The sequence below is a fragment of the Phyllobates terribilis genome, unplaced genomic scaffold (assembly GCF_046119375.1).
Source record: "Phyllobates terribilis strain yellow unplaced genomic scaffold, ASM4611937v1 Scaffold_9__5_contigs__length_417890890, whole genome shotgun sequence".
Classification (NCBI taxonomy): Eukaryota; Metazoa; Chordata; class Amphibia; order Anura; family Dendrobatidae; genus Phyllobates; species Phyllobates terribilis.
The window spans coordinates 395,705,263-395,732,017 of record NW_027362769.1 but is presented as its reverse complement, the minus strand read 5'-3'; the positions used below and the strand labels follow the sequence as shown (position 1 = coordinate 395,732,017).

Sequence of the window (26,755 nt, the reverse complement as noted above, 5' to 3'; positions counted from 1 at the left end):
AAGAGCTGCGGGGGCTCGACGACGTCTACAGTGAAGAGCTGCGGGGGCTCGGCGAAGTGTACAGTGAAGAGCTGCGGGGGCTTGACGTCTACAGTGAAGAGCTGCGGGGGCTCGACGACGTCTACAGTGAAGAGCTGCGGGGGCGCTCGGCGACGTCTACAGTGAAGAGCTGCGGGGGCGCTCGGTGACGTCTACAGTGAAGAGTGGCGGGGGTTCTGCGACGTCTACAGTAAAACACGGCGGGGGCTCGACGACGTCTACAGTGAAGAGCTGCGGGGGCTCGACGACGTCTACAATGAAGAGCTGCGGCGGCTCGACGACGTCTACAGTGAAGAGCTGCAGGGGCTCGACGACATCTACAGTGAAGAGCTGCGGGGGCTCGACGACGTCTACAATGAAGAGCTGCGGGGGCTCGACGACGTCTACAGTGAAGAGCGGCGGGGGCTCAGCAACGTTTACAGTAAAACACGGCGGGGGCTCGACGACGTCTACAGTGAAGAGCTGCGGGGCTCGACGACGTCTACAATGAAGAGCTGCGGGGGCTCAACGACGTCTACAGTGAAGAGCTGAGGGGGCTCGACGAAGTCTACAATGAACAGCTGCGCGGGGGCTCGACGAAGTCTACACTGAAGAGCTGCGCGGGGGCTCGACGAAGTCTACAATGAAGAGCTGCGCGGGGGCTCGACGAAGTCTACAATGAAGAGCGGCGGGGGCTCAACGACGTCTACAGTGAAGAGCGGTGGGGGCTCGACGACGTCTACAGTGAAGAGCTGCGGGGGCTCGGCGACGTCTACAGTGAAGAGCGGTGGGGGCTCGACGACGTCTACAGTGAAGAGCTGCAGGGGCTCGGCGACGTCTACAGGGAAGAGCGGCGGGGGCTAGCTTGAATGGCATTGGACTATTGGACCTCCAACAAGGACTGGGCTAAGACTCCTCAGGAACGCTGCCAGAAGCTAGTGTCTGGCGATGCAGCAAGTTATAACAGCCAGAGGGGCTCTATTAAGTACAAAAGATGCTGGTGATGGGGTGAATAACTCAGATTGCACCTGTACACGTCACGGTGTAGCAGTGTGTATATATACACCTCTCAGATGTGAATACATGATGTAGCAGTGCTCATGCCGTAGTGCCGTGTAGCAGGACTCCCGTCATTTTACCCACCCTTTTATCATACCTTAGATTTTCGCCCCGTCCAGTCTTGGTTCCAGCCTCGTACAGTCGTGTTTTTGGGGGGTAGAAAGGCGGAAATTGCAGCAGTTTATGAAACCACACAACTCTTAACGCATTTCTGCATTCAGCCGTCTGTCACCACGTGAGAGGAAGTGTGACGAGCGCTGCACCCTGTACCACTCAACCTGTGCACAGCGAGATCGCAGAGCCCAATACATTCACATCCTGTGTTACCGAGTCCTACGCCTGTTACCCCAGAGCTGAATTCTCTGCTCTGATGCCAGATCCTCTTATGCTCTAGTCATCACCAAAGCTGCATCTACAATTCTAGTCCTACATGCCGTATACTCCAGTCACCTCCCAGCCTTCACTATTATATTGCTACATCTCTTCTGTATGCCATTTACTCCTACAGATGATTTCACTGTTCTGATATTTCAACCTGTGATATACTCTAGTCACCCCAAGAGCTGCATTAATGGCTCTTTCCTGTATTATGCAGCATTCAGAGCTGCACTCATTGATCTGTTCCCTCTCTTATACTCCTGTTACCCGCCGAGCTGCACTCACTATTCTGCTGCTTCATTTGGATTAATACTCCAGTTTCCCCCAGAACTGCACTCATTATTCTGCTCCTATTTCTGGTATTATACTCTAGGTGCTCCCAGAGCTGCACTCACTATTCTGCTGCTTCATCTTCTTATGCTCCAGTTGCCACCAGAGCTGCACTCACTATTCTGCCACTTCTGATATTATACTCCAGTTGCTCCAAGAGCTGCACTCACTATTCTGCTGCTTCATTCTATTTCATACGCCAGTTGCTCACACAGCTGCACTCACTATTCTGCTGCTTCATCCTCTTATGCTCCAGTTGCCACCAGAGTTGCACTTGCTATTCTGCTACTTCTAGTATTATACTCCAGTTACTTCCAGAGCTGCACTCATTATTCTACTGCTTCATTCTGTTTCACACTCCAGTTGCTCCCAGAGCTGCACTCACTATTCTGCTGCTTTATTCTGTTTCACACTCCAGTTACTCCCAGAGCTGCACTCACTATTCTGCTGCTTTATTGTTTCACGCTCCAGTTGCTCCCAGAGCTGCACTCACTATTCTGCTACTTCTGGTATTATACTCCAGTTGCTCCCAGAGCTGCACTCACTATTCTGCTACTTCTGGTATTATACTCCAGTTACTTCCGGAGCTGCACTCACTATTCTGCTACTTCTGGTATTATACTCGGTTACTTCCGGAGCTGCACTCACTATTCTGCTGCTTTATTCTGTTTCACGCTCCAGTTGCTCCCAGAGCTGCACTCACTATTCTGCTACTTCTGGTATTATACTCCAGTTACTTCCGGAGCTGCACTCACTATTCTGCTACTTTTAGTATTATACTCCAGTTCCTTCCGGAGCTGCACTCACTATTCTGCTACTTCTAGTATTATACTCCAGTTACTTCCGGAGCTGCACTCACTATTCTGCTGCTTTATTCTGTTTCACACTCCAGTTACTCCAAGAGCTGCACTCACTATTCTGCTGCTTCATTCTATTTCATACGCCAGTTGCTCACACAGCTGCACTCACTATTCTGCTGCTTCATCCTCTTATGCTCCAGTTGCCACCAGAGTTGCACTTGCTATTCTGCTACTTCTAGTATTATACTCCAGTTACTTCCAGAGCTGCACTCATTATTCTGCTGCTTCATTCTGTTTCACACTCCAGTTGCTCCCAAAGCTGCACTCACTATTCTGCTGCTTTATTCTGTTTCACGCTCCAGTTGCTCCCAGAGCTGCACTCACTATTCTGCTACTTCTCGCATTATACTCCAGTTGCTCCGAGAGCTGCACTCACTATTCTTCTACTTCTGGTATTGTACTCCAGTTACTTCCGGAGCTGCACTCACTATTCTGCTACTTCTGGTATTATACTCAGTTACTTCCGGAGCTACACTCACTATTCTGCCACTTCTGGTATTATACTCCAGTTACTTCCGGAGCTGCACTCACTATTCTGCTACTTCTGGTATTATACTCCAGTTACTTCCGGAGCTGCACTCACTATTCTGCTGCATTCAGTTTCACACTTCAGTGTCCAGTTGCTCCCAGAGCTGCATTCAATGTTCTGTTGCTACTTCTGACTTTGTACGTATGGATCACAGGACTCCGCTGAAACTTAAGACGCCATCAGTACCGGAAGTCGTGACGTGACCGGCCACGGATCTGCCGTGGGGCCCATGCAGAGGACAGTAGTGGGACACAAGGGGTTACAAAGCCCCTCAACCATTAGGAAGGTACAAACCACAATACACGACAGGTGTAAAAGGCAGGACAGAATTTATTTAAGATGTCGGCTCGGACCAACGATCGTTAAATAAAACCTGAAGACGCTAAAATTCAAGTTTTCAGGGATTCCGGGTTTTTTTCACATTTAGGAAATTAAAGAAATGAACAAAACAAAAACGAAAAAAAAAAAAAAACGAAAAACATCACCAACGGAAAAAAAAAAATCATAAAAAATAAACACTTACTGGAAGAGGTAGATTATTGAATGGGTTTCAAACCATAGGTACAGTGACAGCGTCATTCGCCCTAACACAACGTGATACACATCTGTACACAAGTTATAAAACAAAAAAAACAACGGGAAAACAGGAGAGAAAAACAGTCAAATGCACGACGATCCCTTCTAAGGGGCCACCGTGCCCCCTGTAGTGCATTATACTCAGCCGCTGCAGTACCAGACAGCGGCCACAAGATGTCAGCAGAGGGCTGCCTGTGCTGTGTGCAACCTGCAGCGATCAGCGGCGCCCCAAAATTACCAGTTTTGACCCGCAGACCTTTTGCAACGGGCGACAACCGTCGGCGAGATCCAAACGCTACAGCAACAACGCAATGAAATGTATTAACCTGCAGCTCCCGCTTTGGCCTCAAGATGTCCCTGTAGCTCCCTCTATATGAAAGCAGCCAATGACCCGATATTTCCCAGCATGCCGTGCTGCAAAGCTGCCCATCCCCATCCAATGGAAGCGGCCATATTGAAGGCAATACGGAGAAACAGCACGACTTCGAGGAATGATCCAGTGTCGCCTCGCCCATTGGTCACGCCCACAATATGGCCGCCCACAGTACAGCAGGGGGGTTGGGGGGGGCACTTCCTTTTACTACTCTTCTCTCCTTTAAATCAGTAGAATAAATAAAACACATTTTGCGCAGTTTTGCGGGAGAATCGGGGCGGTGACGCTTCACACCAGGGCTGACGATGTCGGAAGCGCAACCCCCCTCCACACAGTTCAGGGGTCTCCCCCAAAGGGCAGTGACGGGGGGAAGGCAGAGGATTCTCCGTATAGAAAATATTTACAGTGTCCTTTATCCGTATAGAGGTCCCTCAGCCAATCACTGCCATCTCCCACAGGATTCTGGGAAAATAGGAACGATTCCTCGGGGGCGGGGTTATAACGAAGCAGGAAATAATAGATAATGGGGGCAAGCGGGAGATCGGAGCAGAGTGTGACGGACAGCAGTGGAAGGACAGGCGGATACTTCATGCTGTGAACGGTGACTACAGGAACTCCGGCGACGAGCAGCTCATCTCTCCTCCTTCTTGGAAACCTTTGAGGAATGCCAGGCTGTGGACCTAAGAAGAGAAGAGGCATTAGGGGGCGGCAGGAAGTGATGGGGAGACCCGGGGTTCACAGGTGGAAGGAGTTATTCATTTATATGGCGGGGGAGGAGAGGAGCGACTCGGCCAGAGAGGTGGGAAGTAGCAGGGTCGGGGAGGCAGAGAGCAGCAGGGTCGGGGAGGCAGAGAGCAGCAGGGTCGGGGAGGCAGAGAGCAGCAGGGTCGGGGAGGCGGAGAGCAGCAGGGTCGGGGAGGCAGAGAGCAGCAGGGTCGGGGAGGCAGAGAGCAGCAGGGTCGGGGAGGCGGAGAGCAGCAGGGTCGGGGAGGCAGAGAGCAGCAGGGTCGGGGAGGCAGAGAGCAGCAGGGTAGGGGAGGCGGGGAGCAGCAGGGTCGGGGAGGCAGAGAGCAGCAGGGTCGGGGAGGCAGAGAGCAGCAGGGTCGGGGAGGCAGAGAGCAGCAGGGTAGGGGAGGCGGGGAGCAGCAGGGTCGGGGAGGCAGAAAGCAGCAGGGTCGGGGAGGCAGAGAGCAGCAGGGTCGGGGAGGCAGAGAGCAGCAGGGTCGGGGAGGCAGAGAGCAGCAGGGTCGGGGAGGCAGAGAGCAGCAGGGTCGGGGAGGCGGGAAGCAGCAGGGTCGGGGAGGCGGGAAGCAGCAGGGTCGGGGAGGCAGATAATCAGATGGTTACTTGTCTAGAAGATATCAGAGACATGTCCAATAAGGCAGTGGAGGCAACAGTTTAGGGGAAGGCGGGGAGCGGTTCTGCCGAAGAGCAGCAGGGTCGTGGAGGTGGGGGAACAGCAGGGTCGGAAAGGCGGGGGAACAGCAGGGTCGGGGAGGCGGGAGCAGCAGGGTCGGGGAGACGGGAGCAGCAGGGTCTGGGAGGCGTGAAGCAGCAAGGTCGGAAAGGCGGGGAGCAAGGTCGGAAAGGCGGGGAGCAGCAAGGTCGGAAAGGCGGGGAGCAGTAGGGTCGGGGAGGCAGAGAGCAGCAGGGGCGGGGAGGCGGGGAGCAGCAGGGGCGGGGAGGCGGGGAGCAGCAGGGTCGGGGAGGCAGAGAGCAGCAGGGGCGGGGAGGCGGGGAGCAGCAGGGTCAGGGAGGCAGAGAGCAGCAGGGTCGGGGAGGAGCAGTGTCAGGGAGGCAGGGAGCAGCAGGGTCGGGGAGGCGGAGAGCAGCAGGGTCGGGGAGGCGGAGAGCAGCAGGGTCGGGAAGGCGGGGAGCAGCAGGGTCGGGGAGGCGGAGAGCAGCAGGGTAGGGAAGGCGGGGAGCAGCAGGGTCGGGGAGGAGGGGAGCAGCAGGGTAGGGAAGGCGGGGAGCAGCAGGGTAGGGAAGGCGGGGAGCAACAGGGTCGGGGAGGCGGAGAGCAGCAGGGTCGGGGAGGCGGAGAGCAGCAGGGTCGGGGAGGCGGAGAGCAGCAGGGTCGGGAAGGCGGGGAGCAGCAGGGTCGGGGAGGCGGAGAGCAGCAGGGTCGGGGAGGCGGAGAGCAGCAGGGTAGGGAAGGCGGGGAGCAGCAGGGTCGGGGAGGAGGGGAGCAGCAGGGTCGGGGAGGAGGGGAGCAGCAGGGTAGGGAAGGCGGGGAGCAGCAGGGTAGGGAAGGCGGGGAGCAACAGGGTTGGGGAGGAGGGGAGCAGCAGGGTCGGGGAGGAGGGGAGCAGCAGGGTCGGGGAGGAGGGGAGCAGCATGGTCGGGGAGGAGGGGAGCAGCAGGGTCGGAAAGGCAGGGAGCAGTAGGAATGGAGAGGCAAAGCTTTACAGACAGAGAATCAGAAGAACACTTTATCAAATAATAAAGGGGACACAACAGTTTGAGGAGATTACAATGCAGAGGTGACTACGTATTAGAGAAAGCAGGAACAACATGGTAAGGGTTCAGGAGGAGGCCGATCTTAAACGTAAGAGACAGGAGATTGTGAGGTTCAGGAGGAGACGACTCCACAAGGCAGAGGCTCAGGGTAGATGGGCCGGGGGTAATGGGACAGGTCCACTCGGGGTGCACTTACACTTCATTACAATAAACTCTGAGGTTCAGAGATTTTTGACTATGGGGTGGAGGCTACGCCTTGTATGTTGCGATGGTTGCCCACCTGATGAAGGTCTTGAACGCGGCCGAGTGTGGGTTTATACACAGAGGAGGCCGCTTGCCCTGTTGTTGGTCTGTGATGAAGCGATGAACCAGCTCTGCGCCAAAACAGAAGCATTAGTCACTGGACCACGAGTGAGGACCCCCCGGTCCCACGCCCGGCTTACTGACCTTTAACCTGCCAGACAGACGTGAGGCTTTTCTCATAAGAGTCATCAAACCGGTCGCCGGCCGTGGGCTCAAAGTCTGCAGTGTAGACGCGTCCGGAGGAGACGGAATAGCAGCAGTGACACATACATGTGTGATAACGCAGGCGCCCCTCCTCCAGGTACGGGTGGGCCAGGGCGTCCTTAGCAGAGATCCTCTTCATCTGAAGATACACGAGTCGTTATTATGACCAGGAGACCTTGACCCGGACATGAAGCCGCCGCCCACAGATGGCAATAAGCCCCTCCCCCGAGGAGCAGGTGCAAGACTCACCGGATCAAACAGCAGCATCCGGCACAGCAGGTGAACGGCCTCGTGGGTGGCTTCACCAGACAGCATGTACAAGACAGAGAGGGATGGCTGCCGACAGAAAAGGCTAGGTCAGGACGGGTATTCAACCGCATTCAATGACAGCAAACAGAGGTATTGGGGAGAAATAATACTGTAGGATTATTACGCTTTATCTACAGGATACCGGCCCTTTAATTATTACCGGCTTGTGAGGGCCACGCAGTATGTGGGCTCTCGCTCCCTCGCAGGCGGAGCGCATGGCGGTCAGAGGAGGGGTCCCCAGGAGATCGGTGATCAGGTCCAGCTGCAAAATACACCGCAAGGTTACTCCATGTACACAGGGCCCCAAGACGAGGACAGAGGAAGACTACATCTCCCACAATGCAGCACGACAGAGCATGTGCAGAACAGACACTGAACAAGTAGGGAGCAGGAAAACAAGGAGCCGTCTCCAGCTCATTACATGGTCATACCTGGTGGTTCAGTGTCTGCACAGAGCAAGGGTCACAGCCCCAAAACAGACCCTGAACAAGATGGGGCAGCAGAGAAATATGAAGTCTGCTCTACCTCGTATCACCTTCTGGTTCAGAGTCTGCACAGGGCACGCTTCATATCGCTACCACAGACATGCGGGTCCATGGTCTGGTTTAGGGTTCCGACGTCTGCAGACACTGAAAAAGCAGGTTGTCATAAGGTATGAGTTATACAGATCAAAGGATGGAGGCATTGGATCACTGCCTGCATTGTGAAGCAGGTTATCTGATGGGGAGCAGACATGGAGTGTGTATACAGAGAAGGTAGAGTAGCTGTCAATGTTGGATGCCCATCTGGGCCAGCACGTGTGTACCTGTATGCCTCCATTAGCACATAGGTATTAAAGGGAATCTGTCAGCAAGTTTTTGCTATTTAATCTGTCTGAAAGCAGCATGATGTAGGGACAGAGAGCCTGATTCCAGTGATGTGTCACTTACTGGGCTGCTTGGTGCAGTTTTGATAGAATCCCTGTTTTCTCTGTTGCAGATGTAGCAGTAGTCATAATGCTGATGTATAACCCCGCCCACAGCACTGATTGGCAGCTTCCTGTGTATACCCCGCCCACAGCACTGATTGGCAGCTTCCTGTGTATAACCCCACCCACAGCACTGATTGGCAGCTTCCTGTGTATAACCCTGCCCACAGCACTGATTGGCAGCTTCCTGTGTATAACCCTGCCCACAGCACTGATTGGCAGCTTCCTGTGTATAACCCCGCCCACAGCACTGATTGGCAGCTTCCTGTGTATAACCCCACCCACAGCACTGATTGGCAGCTTCCTGTGTATAACCCCACCCACAGCACTGATTGGCAGCTTCCTGTGTATAACCCCACCCACAGCACTGATTGGCAGCTTCCTGTGTATAACCCTGCCCACAGCACTGATTGGCAGCTTCCTGTGTATAACCCCACCCACAGCACTGATTGGCAGCTTCCTGTGTATAACCCTGCCCACAGCACTGATTGGCAGCTTCCTGTGTATACCCCGCCCACAGCACTGATTAGCAGCTTCCTGTGTATAACCCCACCCACAGCACTGATTGGCAGCTTCCTGTGTATAACCCTGCCCACAGCACTGATTGGCAGCTTCCTGTGTATAACCCCGCCCACAGCACTGATTGGCAGCTTCCTGTGTATAACCCCGCCCACAGCAGATTGGCAGCTTCCTGTGTATAACCCCACCCACAGCACTGATTGGCAGCTTTCTGTGTATAACCCCGCCCACAGTACTGATTGGCAGCTTCCTGTGTATAACCCCGCCCACACCACTGATTGCTGTGAATGCAGAGTGTACACAGGAAACTGCCAATCAGTGGTGGGGGGCGGGGCTGGACCAGGAGGCACTAGACATGTAATCCAGTAGTGATAACTTCCTGCTGATAAAACACTGATTGTATTGAAACTACAACACGCAGCTTAATAAGTGACACATCCCTGGAATCAGGGTCTCCTCCTCTATATTATGCTGCTCTCAGATTTGATAGCAAAAACCTGCTGGTGGATTCCCTTTAAACGCAGGGGGCGTCAATGCTTTCACCTTGTGCAGCCGATCCGTCTGTACTGCATAGACAGGACCAGGTGAAAGAGTATTTTAACGCTGGAAGGATGTCCGGCGAGGGGTCCGGTGAGACCCTTTATAACATCTCATCTACCGAATATCAGTGTCAGGCCCCAGGAGAAGCACCGAGTATTGCCGATCTCTCCATATTTCCCGCGACGTTCTCCTCCACCAGAAGCTCTCACGGATCCAGCAGCCGTCTCTGTATTCTGTCCCTTTTATGTTATACGGTTTTTCCTGTATTTATGTCTTTATTTTTTCATCCTTTTTATATATTAAATCTAAAATGTAATAAGTTTGTTCCTTGCGGCACTAAACGTAACTGCAATCCTGAGGAGCAGGAGAATAGCTCGGCTGTGTTACCTGTGTATGCCAGAGTGCAAGGAGAGGACCTAGCAGGTGCTCGGGAAAGCTGGGTGGTGAGCGCTAGTGTGTGACCCAGGGCAGGCATCTCGCTGGACTATCAAAACGGCAAGTGGTAGCAGCGAAAAGTGTGCATGTGAGAACGGTCTGTAAGGGGGCGCCTAACTCAGCCTATTGCGATAGGTGAGCAGACGAAGGAGTATGAGAAGTGGAGCCCCCCTTTACTGGAGCATCCGAGGCACGAGTGCGGAGAGCGAGTGGTGTTGGTGGCAGCGGTGGGAGCATCATTAGTGTCTTGGTGGACGACAATGCCAAGCACCAACATAATGTGGCCCAGGACCAGGGGAGCACCAGGATACCCAGTCCTGGATCTGGTACCAGAACTCTCCGACCCAGGAGGTCAGAAGCAACCGCCGCTCCCAGGGGGGAATGGACCATTGCTTACCACATTCTGCAGCAAATGGGAGATTGTGACCCTCAAATGAGAACGCCAAGCAGAGAGAGAGGCCACAGAGCGAGAGGCCGAGGGAGAGAAAGAGAGGCCACAGAGCGAGAGGCCGAGGGAGAGAAAGAGAGGCCGCAGAGCGAGAGGCCGAGGGAGAGAAAGAGAGGCCGAGGGAGAGAAAGAGGCCGCAGAGCAAGAGGCCGCAGAGCAAGAGGCCGCAGAGCAAGAGGCCGAGGGAGAGAAAGAGAGGCCGCAGAGCGAGAGGCCGAGGGAGAGAAAGAGAGGCCGAGGGAGAGAAAGAGAGGCCGAGGGAGAGAAAGAGGCCGCAGAGCGAGAGGCCCAGGGAGAGAAAGAGAGGCCGCAGAGCGAGAGGCCGAGGGAGAGAAAGAGAGGCCGCAGAGCGAGAGGCCGCAGAGCGAGAGGCCGAGGGAGAGAAAGAGAGGCCGCAGAGCGAGAGGCCGAGGGAGAGAAAGAGAGGCCGCAGAGCGAGAGGCCGAGGGAGAGAAAGAGAGGCCGCAGAGCGAGAGGCCGAGGGAGAGAAAGAGAGGCCGCAGAGCGAGAGGCCGAGGGAGAGAAAGAGAGGCCGCAGAGCCAGAGGCCGAGGGAGAGAAAGAGAGGCCGCAGAGCCAGAGGCCGAGGGAGAGAAAGAGAGGCCGCAGAGCGAGAGGCCGAGGGAGAGAAAGAGAGGCCGCAGAGCGAGAGGCCGAGGTAGAGAAAGAGAGGCCGCAGAGCGAGAGGCCGAGGGAGAGAAAGAGAGGCCGCAGAGCCAGAGGCCGAGGGAGAGAAAGAGAGGCCGCAGAGCGAGAGGCCGAGGGAGAGAAAGAGAGGCCGCAGAGCGAGAGGCCGAGGTAGAGAAAGAGAGGCCGCAGAGCGAGAGGCCGAGGGAGAGAAAGAGAGGCCGCAGAGCGAGAGGCCGAGGGAGAGAAAGAGAGGCCACAGAGCCAGAGGCCGAGGGAGAGAGAGGCCGCAGAGCCAGAGGCCGAGGGAGAGAAAGAGAGGCCGCAGAGCGAGAGGCCGAGGGAGAGAAAGAGAGGCCGCAGAGCGAGAGGCCGAGGGAGAGAAAGAGAGGCCGCAGAGCGAGAGGCCGAGGGAGAGAAAGAGAGGCCGCAGAGCGAGAGAGAGGCAGGCCGAGAGAGAGGGTGAAAGAGAGAGGGTGAGAGGTCGTAGAGAGCGAGAGAGGCCCAGAGAAAGGCCACAGAGTGAGGCCGAGAGAGAGAGGGTGAGAGAGAGAGAGGCCGAGACAGAGAGGGTGAGAGAGAGAGGGTGAGAGAGAGAGAGAGGCCGAGAGAGAGAGGGTGAGAGAGAGAGGCCGAGAGAGAGAGGGTGAGAGAGGCCGAGAGAGAGAGAGGGTGAAAGAGAGAGGGTGAGAGAGAGGCCATAGAGAGCGAGAGAGGCCGAGAGAAAGGCCACAGAGCGAGAGGCCGAGAGAGAGCGAGAGAGGCCACAGAGCGAGAGGCCGAGAGAGAGCGAGAGAGGCCACAGAGCGAGAGGCCGAGAGAGGCCACAGAGCGAGAGGCCGAGAGAGAGCGAGAGAGGCCACAGAGCGAAAGGCCGAGAGAGAGCGAGAGAGGCCACAGAGCGAGAGGCCGAGAGAGAGCGAGAGAAGCCGCAGAGCGAGAGGCCGAGAGAGAGCGAGAGAGGCCGCAGAGCGAGAGGCCGAGAGAGAGCGAGAGAGGCCGCAGAGCGAGAGGCCGAGAGAGAGCGAGAGAGGCCGCAGAGCGAGAGGCCGAGAGAGAGCGAGAGAGGCCGCAGAGCGAGAGGCCGAGGGAGAGAGAGAGAGGCCGCAGAGCGAGAGGCCGAGGGAGAGAAAGAGAGGCCGCAGAGCGAGAGGCCGAGGGAGAGAAAGAGAGGCCGCAGAGCGAGAGGCCGAGGGAGAGAAAGACAGGCCGCAGAGCGAGAGGCCGAGGGAGAGAAAGAGAGTCCGCAGAGCGAGAGGCCGAGGGAGAGAAAGAGAGGCCGCAGAGCGAGAGGCCGAGGGAGAGAAAGAGAGGCCGCAGAGCGAGAGGCCGAGGGAGAGAAAGAGAGGCCGCAGAGCGAGAGGCCGAGGGAGAGAAAGAGAGGCCGCAGAGCGAGAGGCCGAGGGAGAGAAAGAGAGGCCGCAGAGCGAGAGGCCGAGGGAGAGAAAGAGAGGCCGCAGAGCGAGAGGCCGAGGGAGAGAAAGAGAGGCCGCAGAGCGAGAGGCCGAGGGAGAGAAAGAGAGGCCGCAGAGCGAGAGGCCGAGGGAGAGAAAGAGAGGCCGCAGAGCGAGAGGCCGAGGGAGAGAAAGAGAGGCCGCAGAGCGAGAGGCCGAGGGAGAGAAAGAGAGGCCGCAGAGCGAGAGGCCGAGGGAGAGAAAGAGAGGCCGCAGAGCGAGAGGCCGAGGGAGAGAAAGAGAGGCCGCAGAGCGAGAGGCCGAGGGAGAGAAAGAGAGGCCGCAGAGCGAGAGGCCGAGGGAGAGAAAGAGAGGCCGCAGAGCGAGAGGCCGAGGGAGAGAAAGAGAGGCCGCAGAGCGAGAGGCCGAGGGAGAGAAAGAGAGGCCGCAGAGCGAGAGGCCGAGGGAGAGAAAGAGAGGCCGCAGAGCGAGAGGCCGAGGGAGAGAAAGAGAGGCCACAGAGCGAGAGAGAGGCAGGCCGAGAGAGAGGGTGAAAGAGAGAGGGTGAGAGGCCGTAGAGAGCGAGAGAGGCCCAGAGAAAGGCCACAGAGTGAGGCCGAGAGAGAGAGGGTGAGAGAGAGAGAGGCCGAGAGAGAGAGGGTGAGAGAGAGAGAGAGGCAGAGAGAGAGAGAGGGTGAAAGAGAGAGGGTGAGAGAGAGGCCATAGAGAGCGAGAGAGGCCGAGAGAAAGGCCACAGAGCGAGAGGCCGAGAGAGAGCGAGAGAGGCCACAGAGCGAGAGGCCGAGAGAGAGCGAGAGAGGCCACAGAGCGAGAGGCCGAGAGAGCGAGAGAGGCCACAGAGCGAAAGGCCGAGAGAGAGCGAGAGAGGCCACAGAGCGAGAGGCCGAGAGAGAGCGAGAGAAGCCACAGAGCGAGAGGCCGAGAGAGAGCGAGAGAAGCCACAGAGCGAGAGGCCGAGAGAGAGCGAGAGAAGCCACAGAGCGAGAGGCCGAGAGAGAGCGAGAGAGGCCGCAGAGCGAGAGGCCGAGAGAGAGCGAGAGAGGCCGCAGAGCGAGAGGCCGAGGGAGAGAAAGAGAGGCCGCAGAGCGAGAGGCCGAGGGAGAGAAAGAGAGGCCGCAGAGCGAGAGGCTGAGGGAGAGAAAGAGAGGCCGCAGAGCGAGAGGCCGAGGGAGAGAAAGAGAGGCCGCAGAGAAAGAGGCCGAGGGAGAGAAAGAGAGGCCGCAGAGCGAGAGGCCGAGGGAGAGAAAAAGAGGTCGCAGAGCGAGAGGCCGTGGGAGATGCAGAGAGAGAGAGGCCGAGAGAGAGAGAGGGTGAAAGAGAGAGGGTGAGAGAGAGAGGCCGAGAGAAAGGCCACAGAGTGAGAGGCCGAGAGAGAGAGGGTGAGAGAGGGAGAGGCCGCAGAGCGACAGGCCGAGGGAGAGAGAGGCCGCAGAGCGACAGTCCGAGGGAGACAGAGGCCGCAGAGCGACAGGCCGAGGGAGACAGAGGCCGCAGAGCGACAGGCCGAGGGAGACAGAGGCCGCAGAGCGACAGGCCGAGGGAGACAGAGGCCGCAGAGCGACAGGCCGAGGGAGACAGAGGCAGCAGAGCGACAGGCCGAGGGAGAGAGAGGCTGCAGAGCGACAGGCCGAGGGAGAGAGAGGCTGCAGAGCGACAGGCTGAGAATACCAGATGGAGGTAGCCCAACTCCACGGGGTACGCCGATCACCACCCCCTTGGCCCCTGCCAGTCCATCATCGGGGGTCTTGCCCCATCTCCCAGCACCCGCTCTCCATCGGATTCCCGCAGGGGTTGGTGTGGGACAGGTTAGCTCTATCTGCCCCCTCTGCTGAGCCGTCTCCTCTCCATCAGTTTTGTTTGCGGGTGGGTTACAGAGGACACCCAGTGACAATTTGCAGTCTGTTACTCTTGGCGATAGTCACTTTGGGACTGTGAAACCCCGGGGTGGATATGACTCTGGTCTGTCCGGAACGTATTTCCTCCAAAGATATTATTCCAGGAAAACCAGTCACCTGAATTGGATGCATGAACCCTGTATTGCCGATGGCTCGGGTTTACCTTCACTGGGGTGCAGGGAGGGGATTAAAGGAAGCGGGGTACAGAACATTCCTACAAATGTCCTATTGGGTACTGATCTGGGACCAATAAGGTAGAATGTAATAGTTTGGGAACAAATAATACCATAGAGTCGTGTCCTGGTGAGGCTACCCTCGTGTACCATTGTGGTAACCCACCTCACGTAGCCAACCGGAGGCCCCCTTAAATATCAGCTGGGACCGGAGGCTGAGGGCCCGGAGCATAGACAGCAGTCTGTTATCCAAACCTTCACCTCCTTCTCCGGGGGAGAGAAGCGAGTCCTGCGTGTCCCTTCCCCTCAAGTCCATCATCGCCAGGAGTTCTTACCCCTTTCACACTCTGATGTCAGTTTCGAGGTCTTTGCTACTAAGGAAAGGGCATTCTGGGATCCAGGTAAGTGATACCGGGAGATGGGCTTGAGAGACGACCTGTGAACTGGTCTCCCATGCCATTTCTTAAAAAAGGGAGGTGTCATAAATGAGTTATAGTTATACAGATCAAAGGCTGGGGGCAATGGATCACAGGCTGCAACCCTTGCCGTGAACAGGTAATTGAAGCAGGTTATCTAATGGAGAGCAGACATGGAGGATGTGTATAGAGTGATTAACAAATAGCTAAAGAACCATTTGGGCCAGCAGCTGTGTCCTTGCCTGCCTCCACGGGCACATAGGTGGTAAACGCAGAGGCATAAACACCTTCACCTTATTTACCTGCTCTGTCTGTACTCCACAGATAGAACAAGGTAAAATATGTCCTCCCTTCTTACCTCAGCTGAGGGAGCAGTGAGGGGGTCCGGTGAGACCCTTTATAACATCTCATCTACTGAATATCAGTGTCAGGGCCCAGAAGAAGCAACGAGTATTGCCGATCTCTCCATATTTGACGCAGCGTTCTCCTCCACCAGAAGCGCTCAGGGATCCGATTCAGCAGCCGTATCTGTATTATATCCTTTTTATTTTATATTGTTTTTCCGTCTTTATTATTTCTTCCTTTTTAAGCTCTGAACTTATTTTTCTATGATAAATCTAAAATGTAATAAGTTTGTTCCTTGCTGCTCTAAACTTCCCCCAAAAAACGGAGGAGGGCGAGAATAGCTCTGCTGTGTTACCTTGCGTATGCCAGAGTGCAAGGAGAGGACCTATCAGGTGCTCGGGAAAGCTGGGTGACGTGTGTGACCCAGCACAAGTGTAGATGTGAGATGTGCGGGGTGCGCGGAGCTCATTGTCAGCCTATTGTGATAGGTGAGCGGAGGAGCGAGTGTGGGAAGTGTTATCCCCCTTTACAGTAGCACGCGCGTCGAGAGGTGTTCGTGACAAATTGGTGGCAGAGATAGTGCTGTTCATGTCACAGGTACAGCCGGAGAGATAAGGTAGAGCACACGTGACATTTTCTTGCTGCCCCCTGCTTGTTCATGGTCTTTTCTAGGGCTGTGACTCATGCTCTGCGCAGGCCTTGAATCAGGAGGCACAGCCGGATAAGTTGAAGTAGAGGAGAGCTCACCTTTCCCTGCCGCCCCTACTTGTTCAGGGTCTGTTCGAAAGCTATGAATCGTGCCGTGTGTAGGAAATGTGACGTCTGCTCCATCTCACATTGCTTGGCTATACCCGCATGTTCAGTGTCTTCACAGATCTAGAACAGACTCTGAACAAGTAGGAGGCAGCAAGAAAATGTGAGGTAACTCTGCCTCTTATGACCTTGTTGTACCTGCTGGTTCAGTGTCTGCACAGAGCATGGCTCACAGCCCTAAACAAGACACTAAATAAGCAAGAAAAATAAAAGCTTTTAGGCCAGCGCGGTTCCTGCTGGTTCAGTGTCTGCACAGGCCTTCTGTTCATCGGCCTAGTGATGCAGCAGAATGGGAGGAGAAGGGTTGTGCTTTGCACGCCAGGGGGCGCTATACATACCTGCTGGATCGGACTCTGCGCCTGGAATAGGATTCGCCTCCCCAGTAGCTCTGCAAAGATGCAGCCCACAGACCAGATGTCGATGGCGTTCTGGTAGTGGCGGCTGCCCATGAGGATCTCCGGAGCGCGGTAATACTGAGTCACCACCTCCTGGGTCATGTGCTGCGACTCATCCAGCTCCTCCACCCGCGCCAAACCAAAGTCGCAGATCTGAGGAGAGGAGAGACAGCATGACCAAAGCTGCAACCGTTCCCGCTACTTCACTGTGGCTTCTACTCCAGTTCCATCCAGAGCTGCACCAATTTCCCGTTAGCTCTGCAGGATCTCCCACCTGTGGGATATGTAATTGCGGCACGCTCCAGTAATCCAACCCGTCTGTCGGCGCAGGGCTAATTCAAGGGGGGAAGGAATCGAGAATGCAGCTTTGGATGTGACTGGAGGATAGAACATAATATAATCAGACAGTAAAGTTGTATAGTATACCGGAAATAGAAATAATAGGGGCAAAACGCAATAATTAAGAAACAGCCGGGAACGGGACGCGACCTTCAGCACGCAGTTACTGTTCACCAGCAGGTTCCCCGGTTTGATGTCTCTGTGCAGGATCCCAGCCGAATGCAGATACTTCAGTCCTGCAAGGAACACAAGGGTTAATACCAGCAGATGCCCCCCAGATCCTCCAGGGCGGGGGCACCGATCACCATCTCACCCACCCCGCAATATCTGGTAGAGGAAGACCTTGATGTGGTCTGCGCTGAGCGGCTGCGGAGACACGATGACTTTGTGGAGGTCGGTCTGCATGAGCTCGGTGATGACGTATCTGCCAGAGGTCACAGTCAAGGTCATAGTATATATATGTATACCTCTATGTAAGGCTCAAGATTACTTCATTAGATTTCATTGTCAAGATCTCTGCTTGATGTCAAGAATGGATTTAAAATGGCCCCGTCACCTCTCCGGACCTGTCCGGTTCAGTAAATATTCTGGACCATCATTGCTCAGAACTCTGTAGTACCGTTCCTCTGTTACTCCTGTTGGAATTTTTTTTTTTGTCAAAGGTGACTGGACAGTATAGGAATGGACGCACCCGACCTTGTCACCCCGCTGTTAATCTAACTATACATTTCCAACAACTGAGGACGTATTATCAAACAAATGCTGAAGATTAGATATATTATGAGGATTGCAGATGTCAGGGTTTGTTACAATGTATCCAGTGCATGAGGGTCCGGAACGTCTCTGCTTCTGATGGTTACAATGTATCCAGTGCATGAGGGGCCAGAACGTCTCTGCTTCTGATGGTTATAATGTATCCAGTGCATGAGGGGCCGGAACATCTCTGCTTCTGATGGTTACAATGTATCCAGTGCATGAGGGGCCGGAACATCTCTGCTTCTGATGGTTACAATGTATCCAGTGCATGAGGGGCCGGAACGTCTCTGCTTCTGATGGTTATAATGTATCCAGTGCATCATGGGCCGGAACGTCTCTGCGTCCGATGGTTACAATGTATCCAGTGCATGAGGGGCCGGAACGTCTCTGCTTCTGATGGTTATAATGTATCCAGTGCATCATGGGCCAGAACGTCTCTTAATTAATCCACCTGACCTACTTATCTGATTCCCCCGTCCATACTTGATACTTAACTGATCCCCCGCCGATATCTAATTGATACACTTGCACATCCCTAATTGATCCCCGTCCATACACCTATATATAAATAATTGTGTTTTGTACTTGTATATATATATACTGACTGTATCCCCATATTTAGAATGACGTCCATGTTGGCCGGAGCCGTGCAGTGTACATCTTGCGCAATGTATGCATTCCGTGAGCAACCGCTCGAGGATCCATACTGCTGCGAGAGATGTGAGCATATCGTGCACTTGGAAGCCCAAATTCTGGATCTAGGTGCTCAGATAGCGGTACTGAGGAGCATCGACAACATGGAACGGAGTTTGCTGCTCACCGAGCAGACACTCAATGGGTCAATACTGGGGGTGGAGCATAGAGGGGAAGTGCAGGCTGAACAGGCAGGGAGCTGGATAACAGTTAGGAGGGATAGAGGGAAGAAGTATAGGAAGGCTGGTTCAGAACCGGCATTATTGGAGCACGACAGATCCTCTGACCGCCGGGGGAGTGTATGCTCCAGTAATGAGGGGGAGGGGGGAAGTGTAGGGCAGGCAAGACAGGTTCTGGTAGTGGGTGACTCTATTATTAGGGGGACAGACAGGGCAATCTGTCACAAAGACCGGGATCGCCGAACAGTGTGCTGCCTCCCTGGCGCTCGAGTCCGGCACATCGCGGATCGGGTTGACAGGTTACTGGGTGGGGCTGGCGAAGACCCAGCGGTCATGGTCCACATCGGCACCAATGACAAAGTGAGTGGTAGATGGAGGGTCCTTAAAAATGATTTCAGGGACCTAGGTAGGAAGCTTAGGGCAAGGACCTCCAAGGTAGTTTTCTCAGAAATACTACCAATCCCGCGAGCCACACAGGAGCGCCAACGGGAAGTTAGGGAGGTGAATAAGTGGCTAAAGAGTTGGTGCAAGGCAGAAGGGTTTGGGTTCATGGAAAACTGGGCCGACTTCGCGGTCGGCTACAGGCTCTACCGTAGGGACGGGCTGCACCTCAATGGGGAGGGTGCAGCGGTGCTGGGGAAGAAGATGGCTAATAGGTTGGAGGAGTTTTTAAACTAGAGACGGGGGGGGGGGGGAACCAAGGAAATAGGTGGGATGTGAGGCAAGCAAGGGGGAAGGGGAGAAGTGAATATAATGAGGGTGGAGGGGGGTGGGGATAGTACAGTTAGATCATTAGAGAAGAATAGGATGCTAAATAACCCCAAAGTTTTATCTTGCATGCTGACCAACGCAAGAAGCCTGACCAATAAGGCGGATGAGCTGCAGGCGCTTATATCGGAGGAGAGGTATGACATCGTAGGTATAACAGAGACTTGGCTAGACGATAGCTACGACTGGGCGGTAAATTTATTAGATTATAGTTTATTTAGAAGGGACCGGAAACAGGGGAAGGGCGGAGGAGTCTGCTTATATGTAAAGTCATGTCTAAAACCCAGACTAAGGGAAGATATAGGAGAGGGAGAAGAGGGGGTCGAGTCCATGTGGGTAGAGATAGAGGGAACTAAAAATAATAAAATATTACTGGGGGTCTGCTATAAGCCACCAAATATAACAGAGGAGAATGAGAATCTGCTATTAGGACAAATAGACAAAGTAGCAAAACATAATGAAGTGATTGTAATGGGGGATTTCAACTACCCGGATATTGACTGGGAAACAGAAACCTGTAGATCTCAGAAAGGAAAAAGGTTCTTGACAAATATTAAGGATAATTATCTCTCCCAACTAGTGCAGGAACCAACGAGAGGGAAGGCCGTGTTGGACTTAATATTGACTAATAGGCCTGATAGAATAACTGAGGTACAGATAGGGGGGCACCTAGGTAATAGCGACCATAATATTATCGACTTCAAAATGCCCTTCAGTAGGGTTATCAATAAGGGAACAACAAAAACATTAAAACTTTAGGAGGGCGAAGTTTGATCAGCTGAAAGAAAGCCTTCAACTTATTGACTGGGACAAAGTTCTTAATCAATGGAATACGAATAGTATATGGGAAACCTTCAAAAGAATTCTAAATACTCAGTGCGAGAGATATATACCGTATGGGAATAAAAGGGCCAGAAATAAGAGGAAACCAATATGGTTGAATAAGAACGTAAAAGGGGCGTTAAATAGCAAAAAAGAGGCATTCAAGAGATTAAAACAGGAAAACAGTAAGGAGGCACTAATGTGTTACAAGGAAAAAACGAGAACCTGTAAAAAACAAATAAAAATAGCAAAGGAGGAAACAGAGAGACGTATTGCTAGGGAAAGTAGATCAAATCCCAAACTGTTCTTTACGTATATAAATAGTAAAAGGATTAAATCGGATAATATTGGACCGATAAAAAGTGAGGAAGGCAAAATCATAGAGAAAGATGAGGATAAAGCTAATCTATTAAATAATTTTTTTTCGACAACTTTCACAAAGGAAATCGAACTAACAGGAGAAATGAGAAGTGACAAGCTTAATCCTCCACTAAGTATGACAAATCTAACCCAAGCTGGGGTACAGAAACGCCTCAGTAACATTAAAATAAACAAATCACCAGGACCTGATGGCATACACCCACGGGTACTAAGGGAACTAAGTAACGTGATAGACAGACCGTTATATCTTATATTTAAGGACTCTGTTGAGACTGGGTCTGTGCCACTTGATTGGCGACAGGCGAATGTAGTGCCAATATTCAAAAAGGGAGCGAAAAGTGACGCCGGAAACTATCGGCCGGTGAGTCTGACGTCCGTTGTGGGCAAAATTTTTGAAAGCTTCATTAAAGAGGCAATTACGGAGCATCTTGATGCTAATAATCTTTTAATCCCGAACCAACATGGATTCATGAGGAATCGCTCCTGCCAAACAAACCTGATTGACTTCTACGAGGAGGTTAGCTCTCGAGTAGATCAGGGGGAACCAGTGGATGTCGTGTATCTCGACTTCTCAAAAGCGTTCGATAGCGTGCCACATAATAGGTTGGTATACAAAATGAGAATGATGGGGCTGGGGGAAAATGTCTGCAAGTGGGTAGCTAACTGGCTAAAGGATAGAAGGCAGAGGGTGGTTATAAATGGAATATACTCAGATTGGGTAAGCGTCACTAGTGGAGTACCACAGGGGTCTGTACTAGGCCCAATGTTATTTAATATCTTTATTAACGACATAGTCAACGGGATAAATAGTAAAATATCAATATTTGCAGATGACACAAAGTTATGTAAAACAATTAATACAAAAGAGGACAGTGCAGACCTACAGAGGGATTTGGATAAGCTGGGTAGGTGGAGCATTAAATGGCAAATGAGGTTTAACGAGGAGAAATGTAAGGTCATACATATGGGAAGGAAAAATGGAAGTCACCAGTACTCACTGAATGGGAAATCATTGGGGAATTCAGAGATGGAGAAGGACTTGGGCATCTTGATTGATAGCAAACTAAATTGGAGTGCCCAAAGTCAGGCGGCTGCTGTAAGGGCAAACAGGGTAATGGGATGTATCAGAAGAGGTATAGCTGCAAAGGATGAGAACATTGTTCTTCCACTGTACAAAGCACTGGTCAGACCACACTTGGAATACTGTGCTCAGTTATGGGCCCCAATATATAGAAAGGATATAAATGAGCTTGAAAAGGTACAAAGGAGGGCAACAAAATTAATAAAGGGAATGGAGGGACTGCAATACCCAGAGAGGTTGGCAAAACTAGGACTATTCAGCCTGGAAAAGAGAAGGTTGAGGGGGGACATAATAAATGTGTACAAATATGTTAGGGGACAGTATAGAGACCTTGCCCGGGATTTGTTCAAAAGGAGGGATATTACGGTAACAAGAGGGCACTCACTAAGACTGGAAGAGAAAAGGTTTCAGCACCAGCATAGGAAGGGGTTCTTTACGGTAAGAGCAGTGAGAATATGGAATTCACTGAGTGAGGAGACGGCAATGTCGGATTCACTAAACCAGTTCAAGCGGGGACTGGATGCATTTCTAGATACCAGGCAGATTTCAGCATATACTTAAAAATAAAATAAAATAGTAGGTTGATACAGGGATTTATTCTGACTGCTGGTTTCAGAGTCGGGAGGGAATTTTTCCTCAGGTGAAGATTGGCCAAATCATTTGGGGTTTTTGCCCTCCTCTGGATCAACTTTAGCAATTACAGAACTAACAGGTCGAACTTGATGGACGCAAGTCTTTATTCGGCTTTACAAACTATGTTACTATGTTACTATGTCTCTGCGTCCGATGGTTACAATGTATCCAGTGCATGAGGGGCCGGAACGTCTCCGCTTCTGATGGTTACAATGTATCCAGTGCATGAGGGGCCGGAAAGTCTCTGCGTCTGATGGTTACAATGTATCCAGTGCATGAGGGGCCAGAACGTCTCTGCGTCTGATCGTTACAATGTATCCAGTGCATGAGGGGCCGGAACGTCTCTGCTTCTGATGGTAACAATGTATCCAGTGCATGAGGGGCCGGAACGTCTCTGCTTCTGATGGTTACAATGTATCCAGTGCATGAGGGGCCGGAACGTCTCTGCTTCTGATGGTTACAATGTATCCAGTGCATGAGGGGCCGGAACGTCTCTGCTTCTGATGGTTACAATGTATCCAGTGCATGAGGGGCCGGAACGTCTCTGCTTCTGATGGTTACAATGTATCCAGTGCATGAGGGACCGGAACGTCTCTGCTTCTGATGGTTACAATGTATCCAGTGCATGAGGGGCCGGAACGTCTCTGCTTCTGATGGTTACAATGTATCCAGTGCATGAGGGGCCGGAACGTCTCTCTATCTGATGGTTACAATGTATCCAGTGCATGAGGGGCCGGAAGGTCTCTGCTTCTGATGGTTACAATGTATCCAGTGCATGAGGGGCCGGAAGGTCTCTGCTTCTGATGGTTACAATGTATCCAGTGCATGATGGGCCGGAACGTCTCTGCTTCTGATGGTTACAATGTATCCAGTGCATGAGGGGCCGGAACGTCTCTCTATCTGATGGTTACAATGTATCAGTCTGGAGTCCTGGATGTTGGACACATTGTGACTGACCCGACAGGCAGAGAAGCACAGTGCCCCCATCTATCCAGCTACCACAGTGCCACCTAATGGGCAGCTTCACCCACCCCCCCAGCCAATGCCAATCACCCTGTACCCAACACACACACCCCAGCTGATTCAGGATACATCTCTTCAAAGCAGTCGATCTGCGGGGGCTGCAGGATATCGAGGGCGGACAGGACCTGCGACAAAACAGCAGATTAAAAGAGTGGTCAGACATACGACTACCGCTCATCTTCCTCCAGACAGTGCCACGTGACGGTGACCACTGCCAAAGCCCAGCACAAAAACCTGCTAAGATCTGTGCACCCGGGCACAGCGGTCCTGACACCCCCCAGCACGGATGCTGGATCCCAGTGGATTGGGAGCAGAGCCGGTCACTTATTTCTCACCACGCCACTTTTATAAGATCAGGACTAGTCTGCCACCTGCCCAGCGCCAGTGATACAGGCACGCAATACGTAAGCACAATATGTTCCATCAATCTCAGGCAGATGGTACAAACCAATGCCGGCAGACTATATAACTGCACTACACTCGTCCGCCCTATTCCACGTGTGCCCACCCGCGATGCCCCTCGCCCGTCACCAGCGGCTTACGTTGTCATGCTTGAAGAAGCAGAGCATTTTCAGCTCCCTGAACACTCGCTTGCAGGACACTAGGTTCTGGAAGACATTTGGCATCTTCTTAAGTGCGACACGTTTGCCATCTCGGGGGTCGGTCACCGACCTGCGGGAAAAGAATGGACTTCAGTATCTAGAACACAGAGGTGCCGCCCTGACGCTACAGGTGCCTAGCGTCTCATTAGTACATATACTAATGGGGTGTGGTGCCCGCATTAATAGGCCTCTGCCCCTGTTCATAACTGTGGCATAATAGATAAGAATGGCGAGACTGGCACAGAGGGCAAAAAGCAAGGACACTGCCGGCACCAGGAGTCTGGGGAATCGTCCTTGGAAGTAGTAGATTGTAACGAAGGAAAAGGTGGAAAATACAAAACTGGGAAAGAGTCGCAGCAGAGCGACACGTAGGACTGATCCCGAGATCCTGCGTCCTCCCCAACCCCCGCGTTTGCCCCCTTATACAATCATGGCCGAAAGTGTTCGCACCCTTGAAATTGTTCCAGAAAATGAAGCATTTGCCCCCCAGAAATTTATTGCAATTACACATGTTTTGTTATACACATGTTTATTTCCTCTGTGTGTATTGGAGCAACACAATAAAAAAGAAAAAAAGGCAAATTGGACAATTTCACACAAAACCCTAAAAATGGGATCAGGAGATCAATGGGATTTAGATCCGGACTCATTGCTGCCACTTCAGAACTCTCCAGGGCTTTGCTTCCATCCATTTCTGGGGGCTTCTTGAAGTATGTTTTGGGGTCATAGTCCTGCTGGAAGACCCATGACCTAGGACGCAAACCCAGCTTTCTGACACTGGGCACGATATTGAGACCCAAAGTCCTTTGGTAATCTTCAGATTTCAGGATAACTGGCACACAGTCAAGACACCCTGTGCCAGAGGCAGCAAAACAACCCCAAAACATCTTTGACCCTCCACCATATCTGACTGTAGGTACTGTGTTCTTTTCTTTGAAGGCCTCATTCTGTTTTTGGTAAACAGTAGAAGGATGTGCTTTACCAAAAAGCTCTATCTTGGTCTGATCTGTCCACAAGACACTTTCCCAGAAGTATTTTGGCTTACTCACGTACATTTTGGCAAACTGCAGTCTAGCTTTATGTCGTTGTGTTAGCAGTGGGGTCCTCCTGGGTCTCCTGCCATAGCGTTTCATTTCATTCAAATGTGGTTTCATTCAAATGATAGTTCGCGCTGACACTGATGCACCCTGAGCCTGCAGGACAGCTTGGATTTCTTTGGACCTTGATTGGAGCTGCTTATCCACCATCCGGACTATCCTGCGTTGCAACCTTTCATCAATTTTTCTCTGTAGTCCACGTCCAGGTAGATTACCGTATTTTTCAGACTACATGACGCACTGGATCTTATGATGCACCCCAGGTTTAGAGAAGGAAAACAGTTTAAAAATTTATTTTTTTCCTATCATCAGGCATGTCAGGGGTCACAAGTGCGTCTTACAGTCCGAATGTAGCCTACCGGAGAGGGCACTGGTGGTGGAGCAGGGTCACATTTCCGTCATTTCACAGCAGGAGTGGGGCGATGCTGCAGGTGCTGAGCTAGGAGGAGGGAGCGTCCCGGCGGCGTGAGGCAGGAGCGGAGTCCCCGCTGCACACACTGATCTCCCGGTGGTCTGCAATAAAAAGACGCCGGAGACGGCGCATGCGCAGAGTGAAATCTCAGCACGGCATTGAGCTGAAATCTAAATCTGTGCCGAAAACCAGCGCCATTTTCCTGAAGCCCATCGCGAGGTCAATGTGTGTAGTGGGGACTCGGCTCTTGCTTCACACCACCAAGACACCCCGTCCTCCTAGTCCAGAGCTCGCAGCATCACCCCACTAATTCCGCTGCCAGCTTCCTACAGCGACGACCCTGCTCCACCGTCACCACGCCCTCCCCGGTGAGTTACATTCGGACTATAAGACGTACCCCCATTTTCCTCCCAAGTACGGTAGCTACAGTGCTAGGGATTGTAAACTTGATTATGTTGCGTAACGTGGACAAGGGAACATCAAGATCTCTGGAGATGGACTTGTAACCTTGAGATTGGTGATATTGTTCAACAATTTTGGTTTTCAAGTCCTCAGACAGTTCTCTTCTCTTTCTGTTCTCCATGCTTAGTGTGACACACAGATACACAATGGAAAGAGTCAATGTCTCCCTTTTTATCTGGTTTCTGGTGTGATTTTCATATTGCCCACACCTGTTACTTGCCACAGGTGAGTCTAAACGAGCATCACATGCTTGAAACAAAGTTGTTTACCCACAATTTTGGAAAGGTGCCAACAATTTTGTCCGGCCCATTTTGGAGGTTTTGTGTGAAATTCTGTCCAATTTGCCTTTTTTCTGTTTTTTTTTTTTGTGTTGTTCCAATGCACACAAAGGAAATAAACCTGCATATAACAAAAAACATGTGTAATTGTAATAATTTTCTGTGAGAAATACTTCATTTTCTGGAACAATTTCAAGGGTGCCAAGACTGCATACTCTGCATCCTATATAACCGCAACATCTTCTTACCTCAAGGCCCGGAATCCCTGCAAGTAATGATTATATATATATATATACACACACACACACACATATACACATACATACATATTACACAGCCTCCTAAATACACATATATACCCCCCTGTATACACAGCCCAATATATACACATATATACCCCCTCCTGTATACACAGCCCAATATATACACATATATACCCCCTCCTGTATACACTGCCCCTATATACATATATACCCCCTCCTGTATACACTGCCCCTATATACATATATACCCCCTCCTGTATACACTGCCCCTATATACATATATACCCCCTCCTGCATACACTGCCCCTATATACATATATACCCCCTCCTGCATACACTGCCCCATATATTCATATATACCCCTCCTGTATACACATACAGTGGTGGCCAAAAGTATTGGCACCCCTGCAATTCTGTCAGATAATACTCAGTTTCTTCCTGAAAATGATTGCAATCACAAATTCTTTGGTATTATTATCTTCATTTAATTTGTCTTCAATGAAAAAAACACAAAAAGAATTGTCCTAAAGCCAAATTGGATATAATTCCACACCAAACCTAAAAAAGGGGGTGGACAAAA

The 26,755-nt window shown here is 52.3% G+C and overlaps 1 protein-coding gene across 2 annotated transcripts in view; it reads right to left on the bottom strand.

Annotated features, from left to right (window-relative positions):
* Window positions 1-3,510: 3,510 nt before the first annotated feature.
* Window positions 3,511-26,755, bottom strand: part of LOC141162571 (serine/threonine-protein kinase NLK2) — a 35,097-nt gene continuing 11,852 nt past the window's right edge. The window contains exons 2-11 of one of the 2 annotated variants that reach the window (XR_012250788.1): window positions 23,604-23,733; window positions 23,131-23,186; window positions 17,043-17,149; window positions 16,876-16,961; window positions 16,330-16,539; window positions 7,560-7,661; window positions 7,340-7,426; window positions 7,031-7,229; window positions 6,780-6,957; window positions 3,511-4,803 (exon numbers count right to left, since the gene is read on the bottom strand). Coding sequence is in view for 1 of the 2 variants with exons in the window: in XM_073648803.1 (XP_073504904.1) it covers window positions 4,755-4,803; window positions 6,864-6,957; window positions 7,031-7,229; window positions 7,340-7,426; window positions 7,560-7,661; window positions 16,330-16,539; window positions 16,876-16,961; window positions 17,043-17,149; window positions 23,131-23,186; window positions 23,604-23,733 (1,120 nt within the window). In the remaining variant the exon portion in view is untranslated. The remainder of the gene's footprint in view (window positions 4,804-6,779; window positions 6,958-7,030; window positions 7,230-7,339; window positions 7,427-7,559; window positions 7,662-16,329; window positions 16,540-16,875; window positions 16,962-17,042; window positions 17,150-23,130; window positions 23,187-23,603; window positions 23,734-26,755) is intronic. The other variant, XM_073648803.1, reaches the window with a different exon arrangement.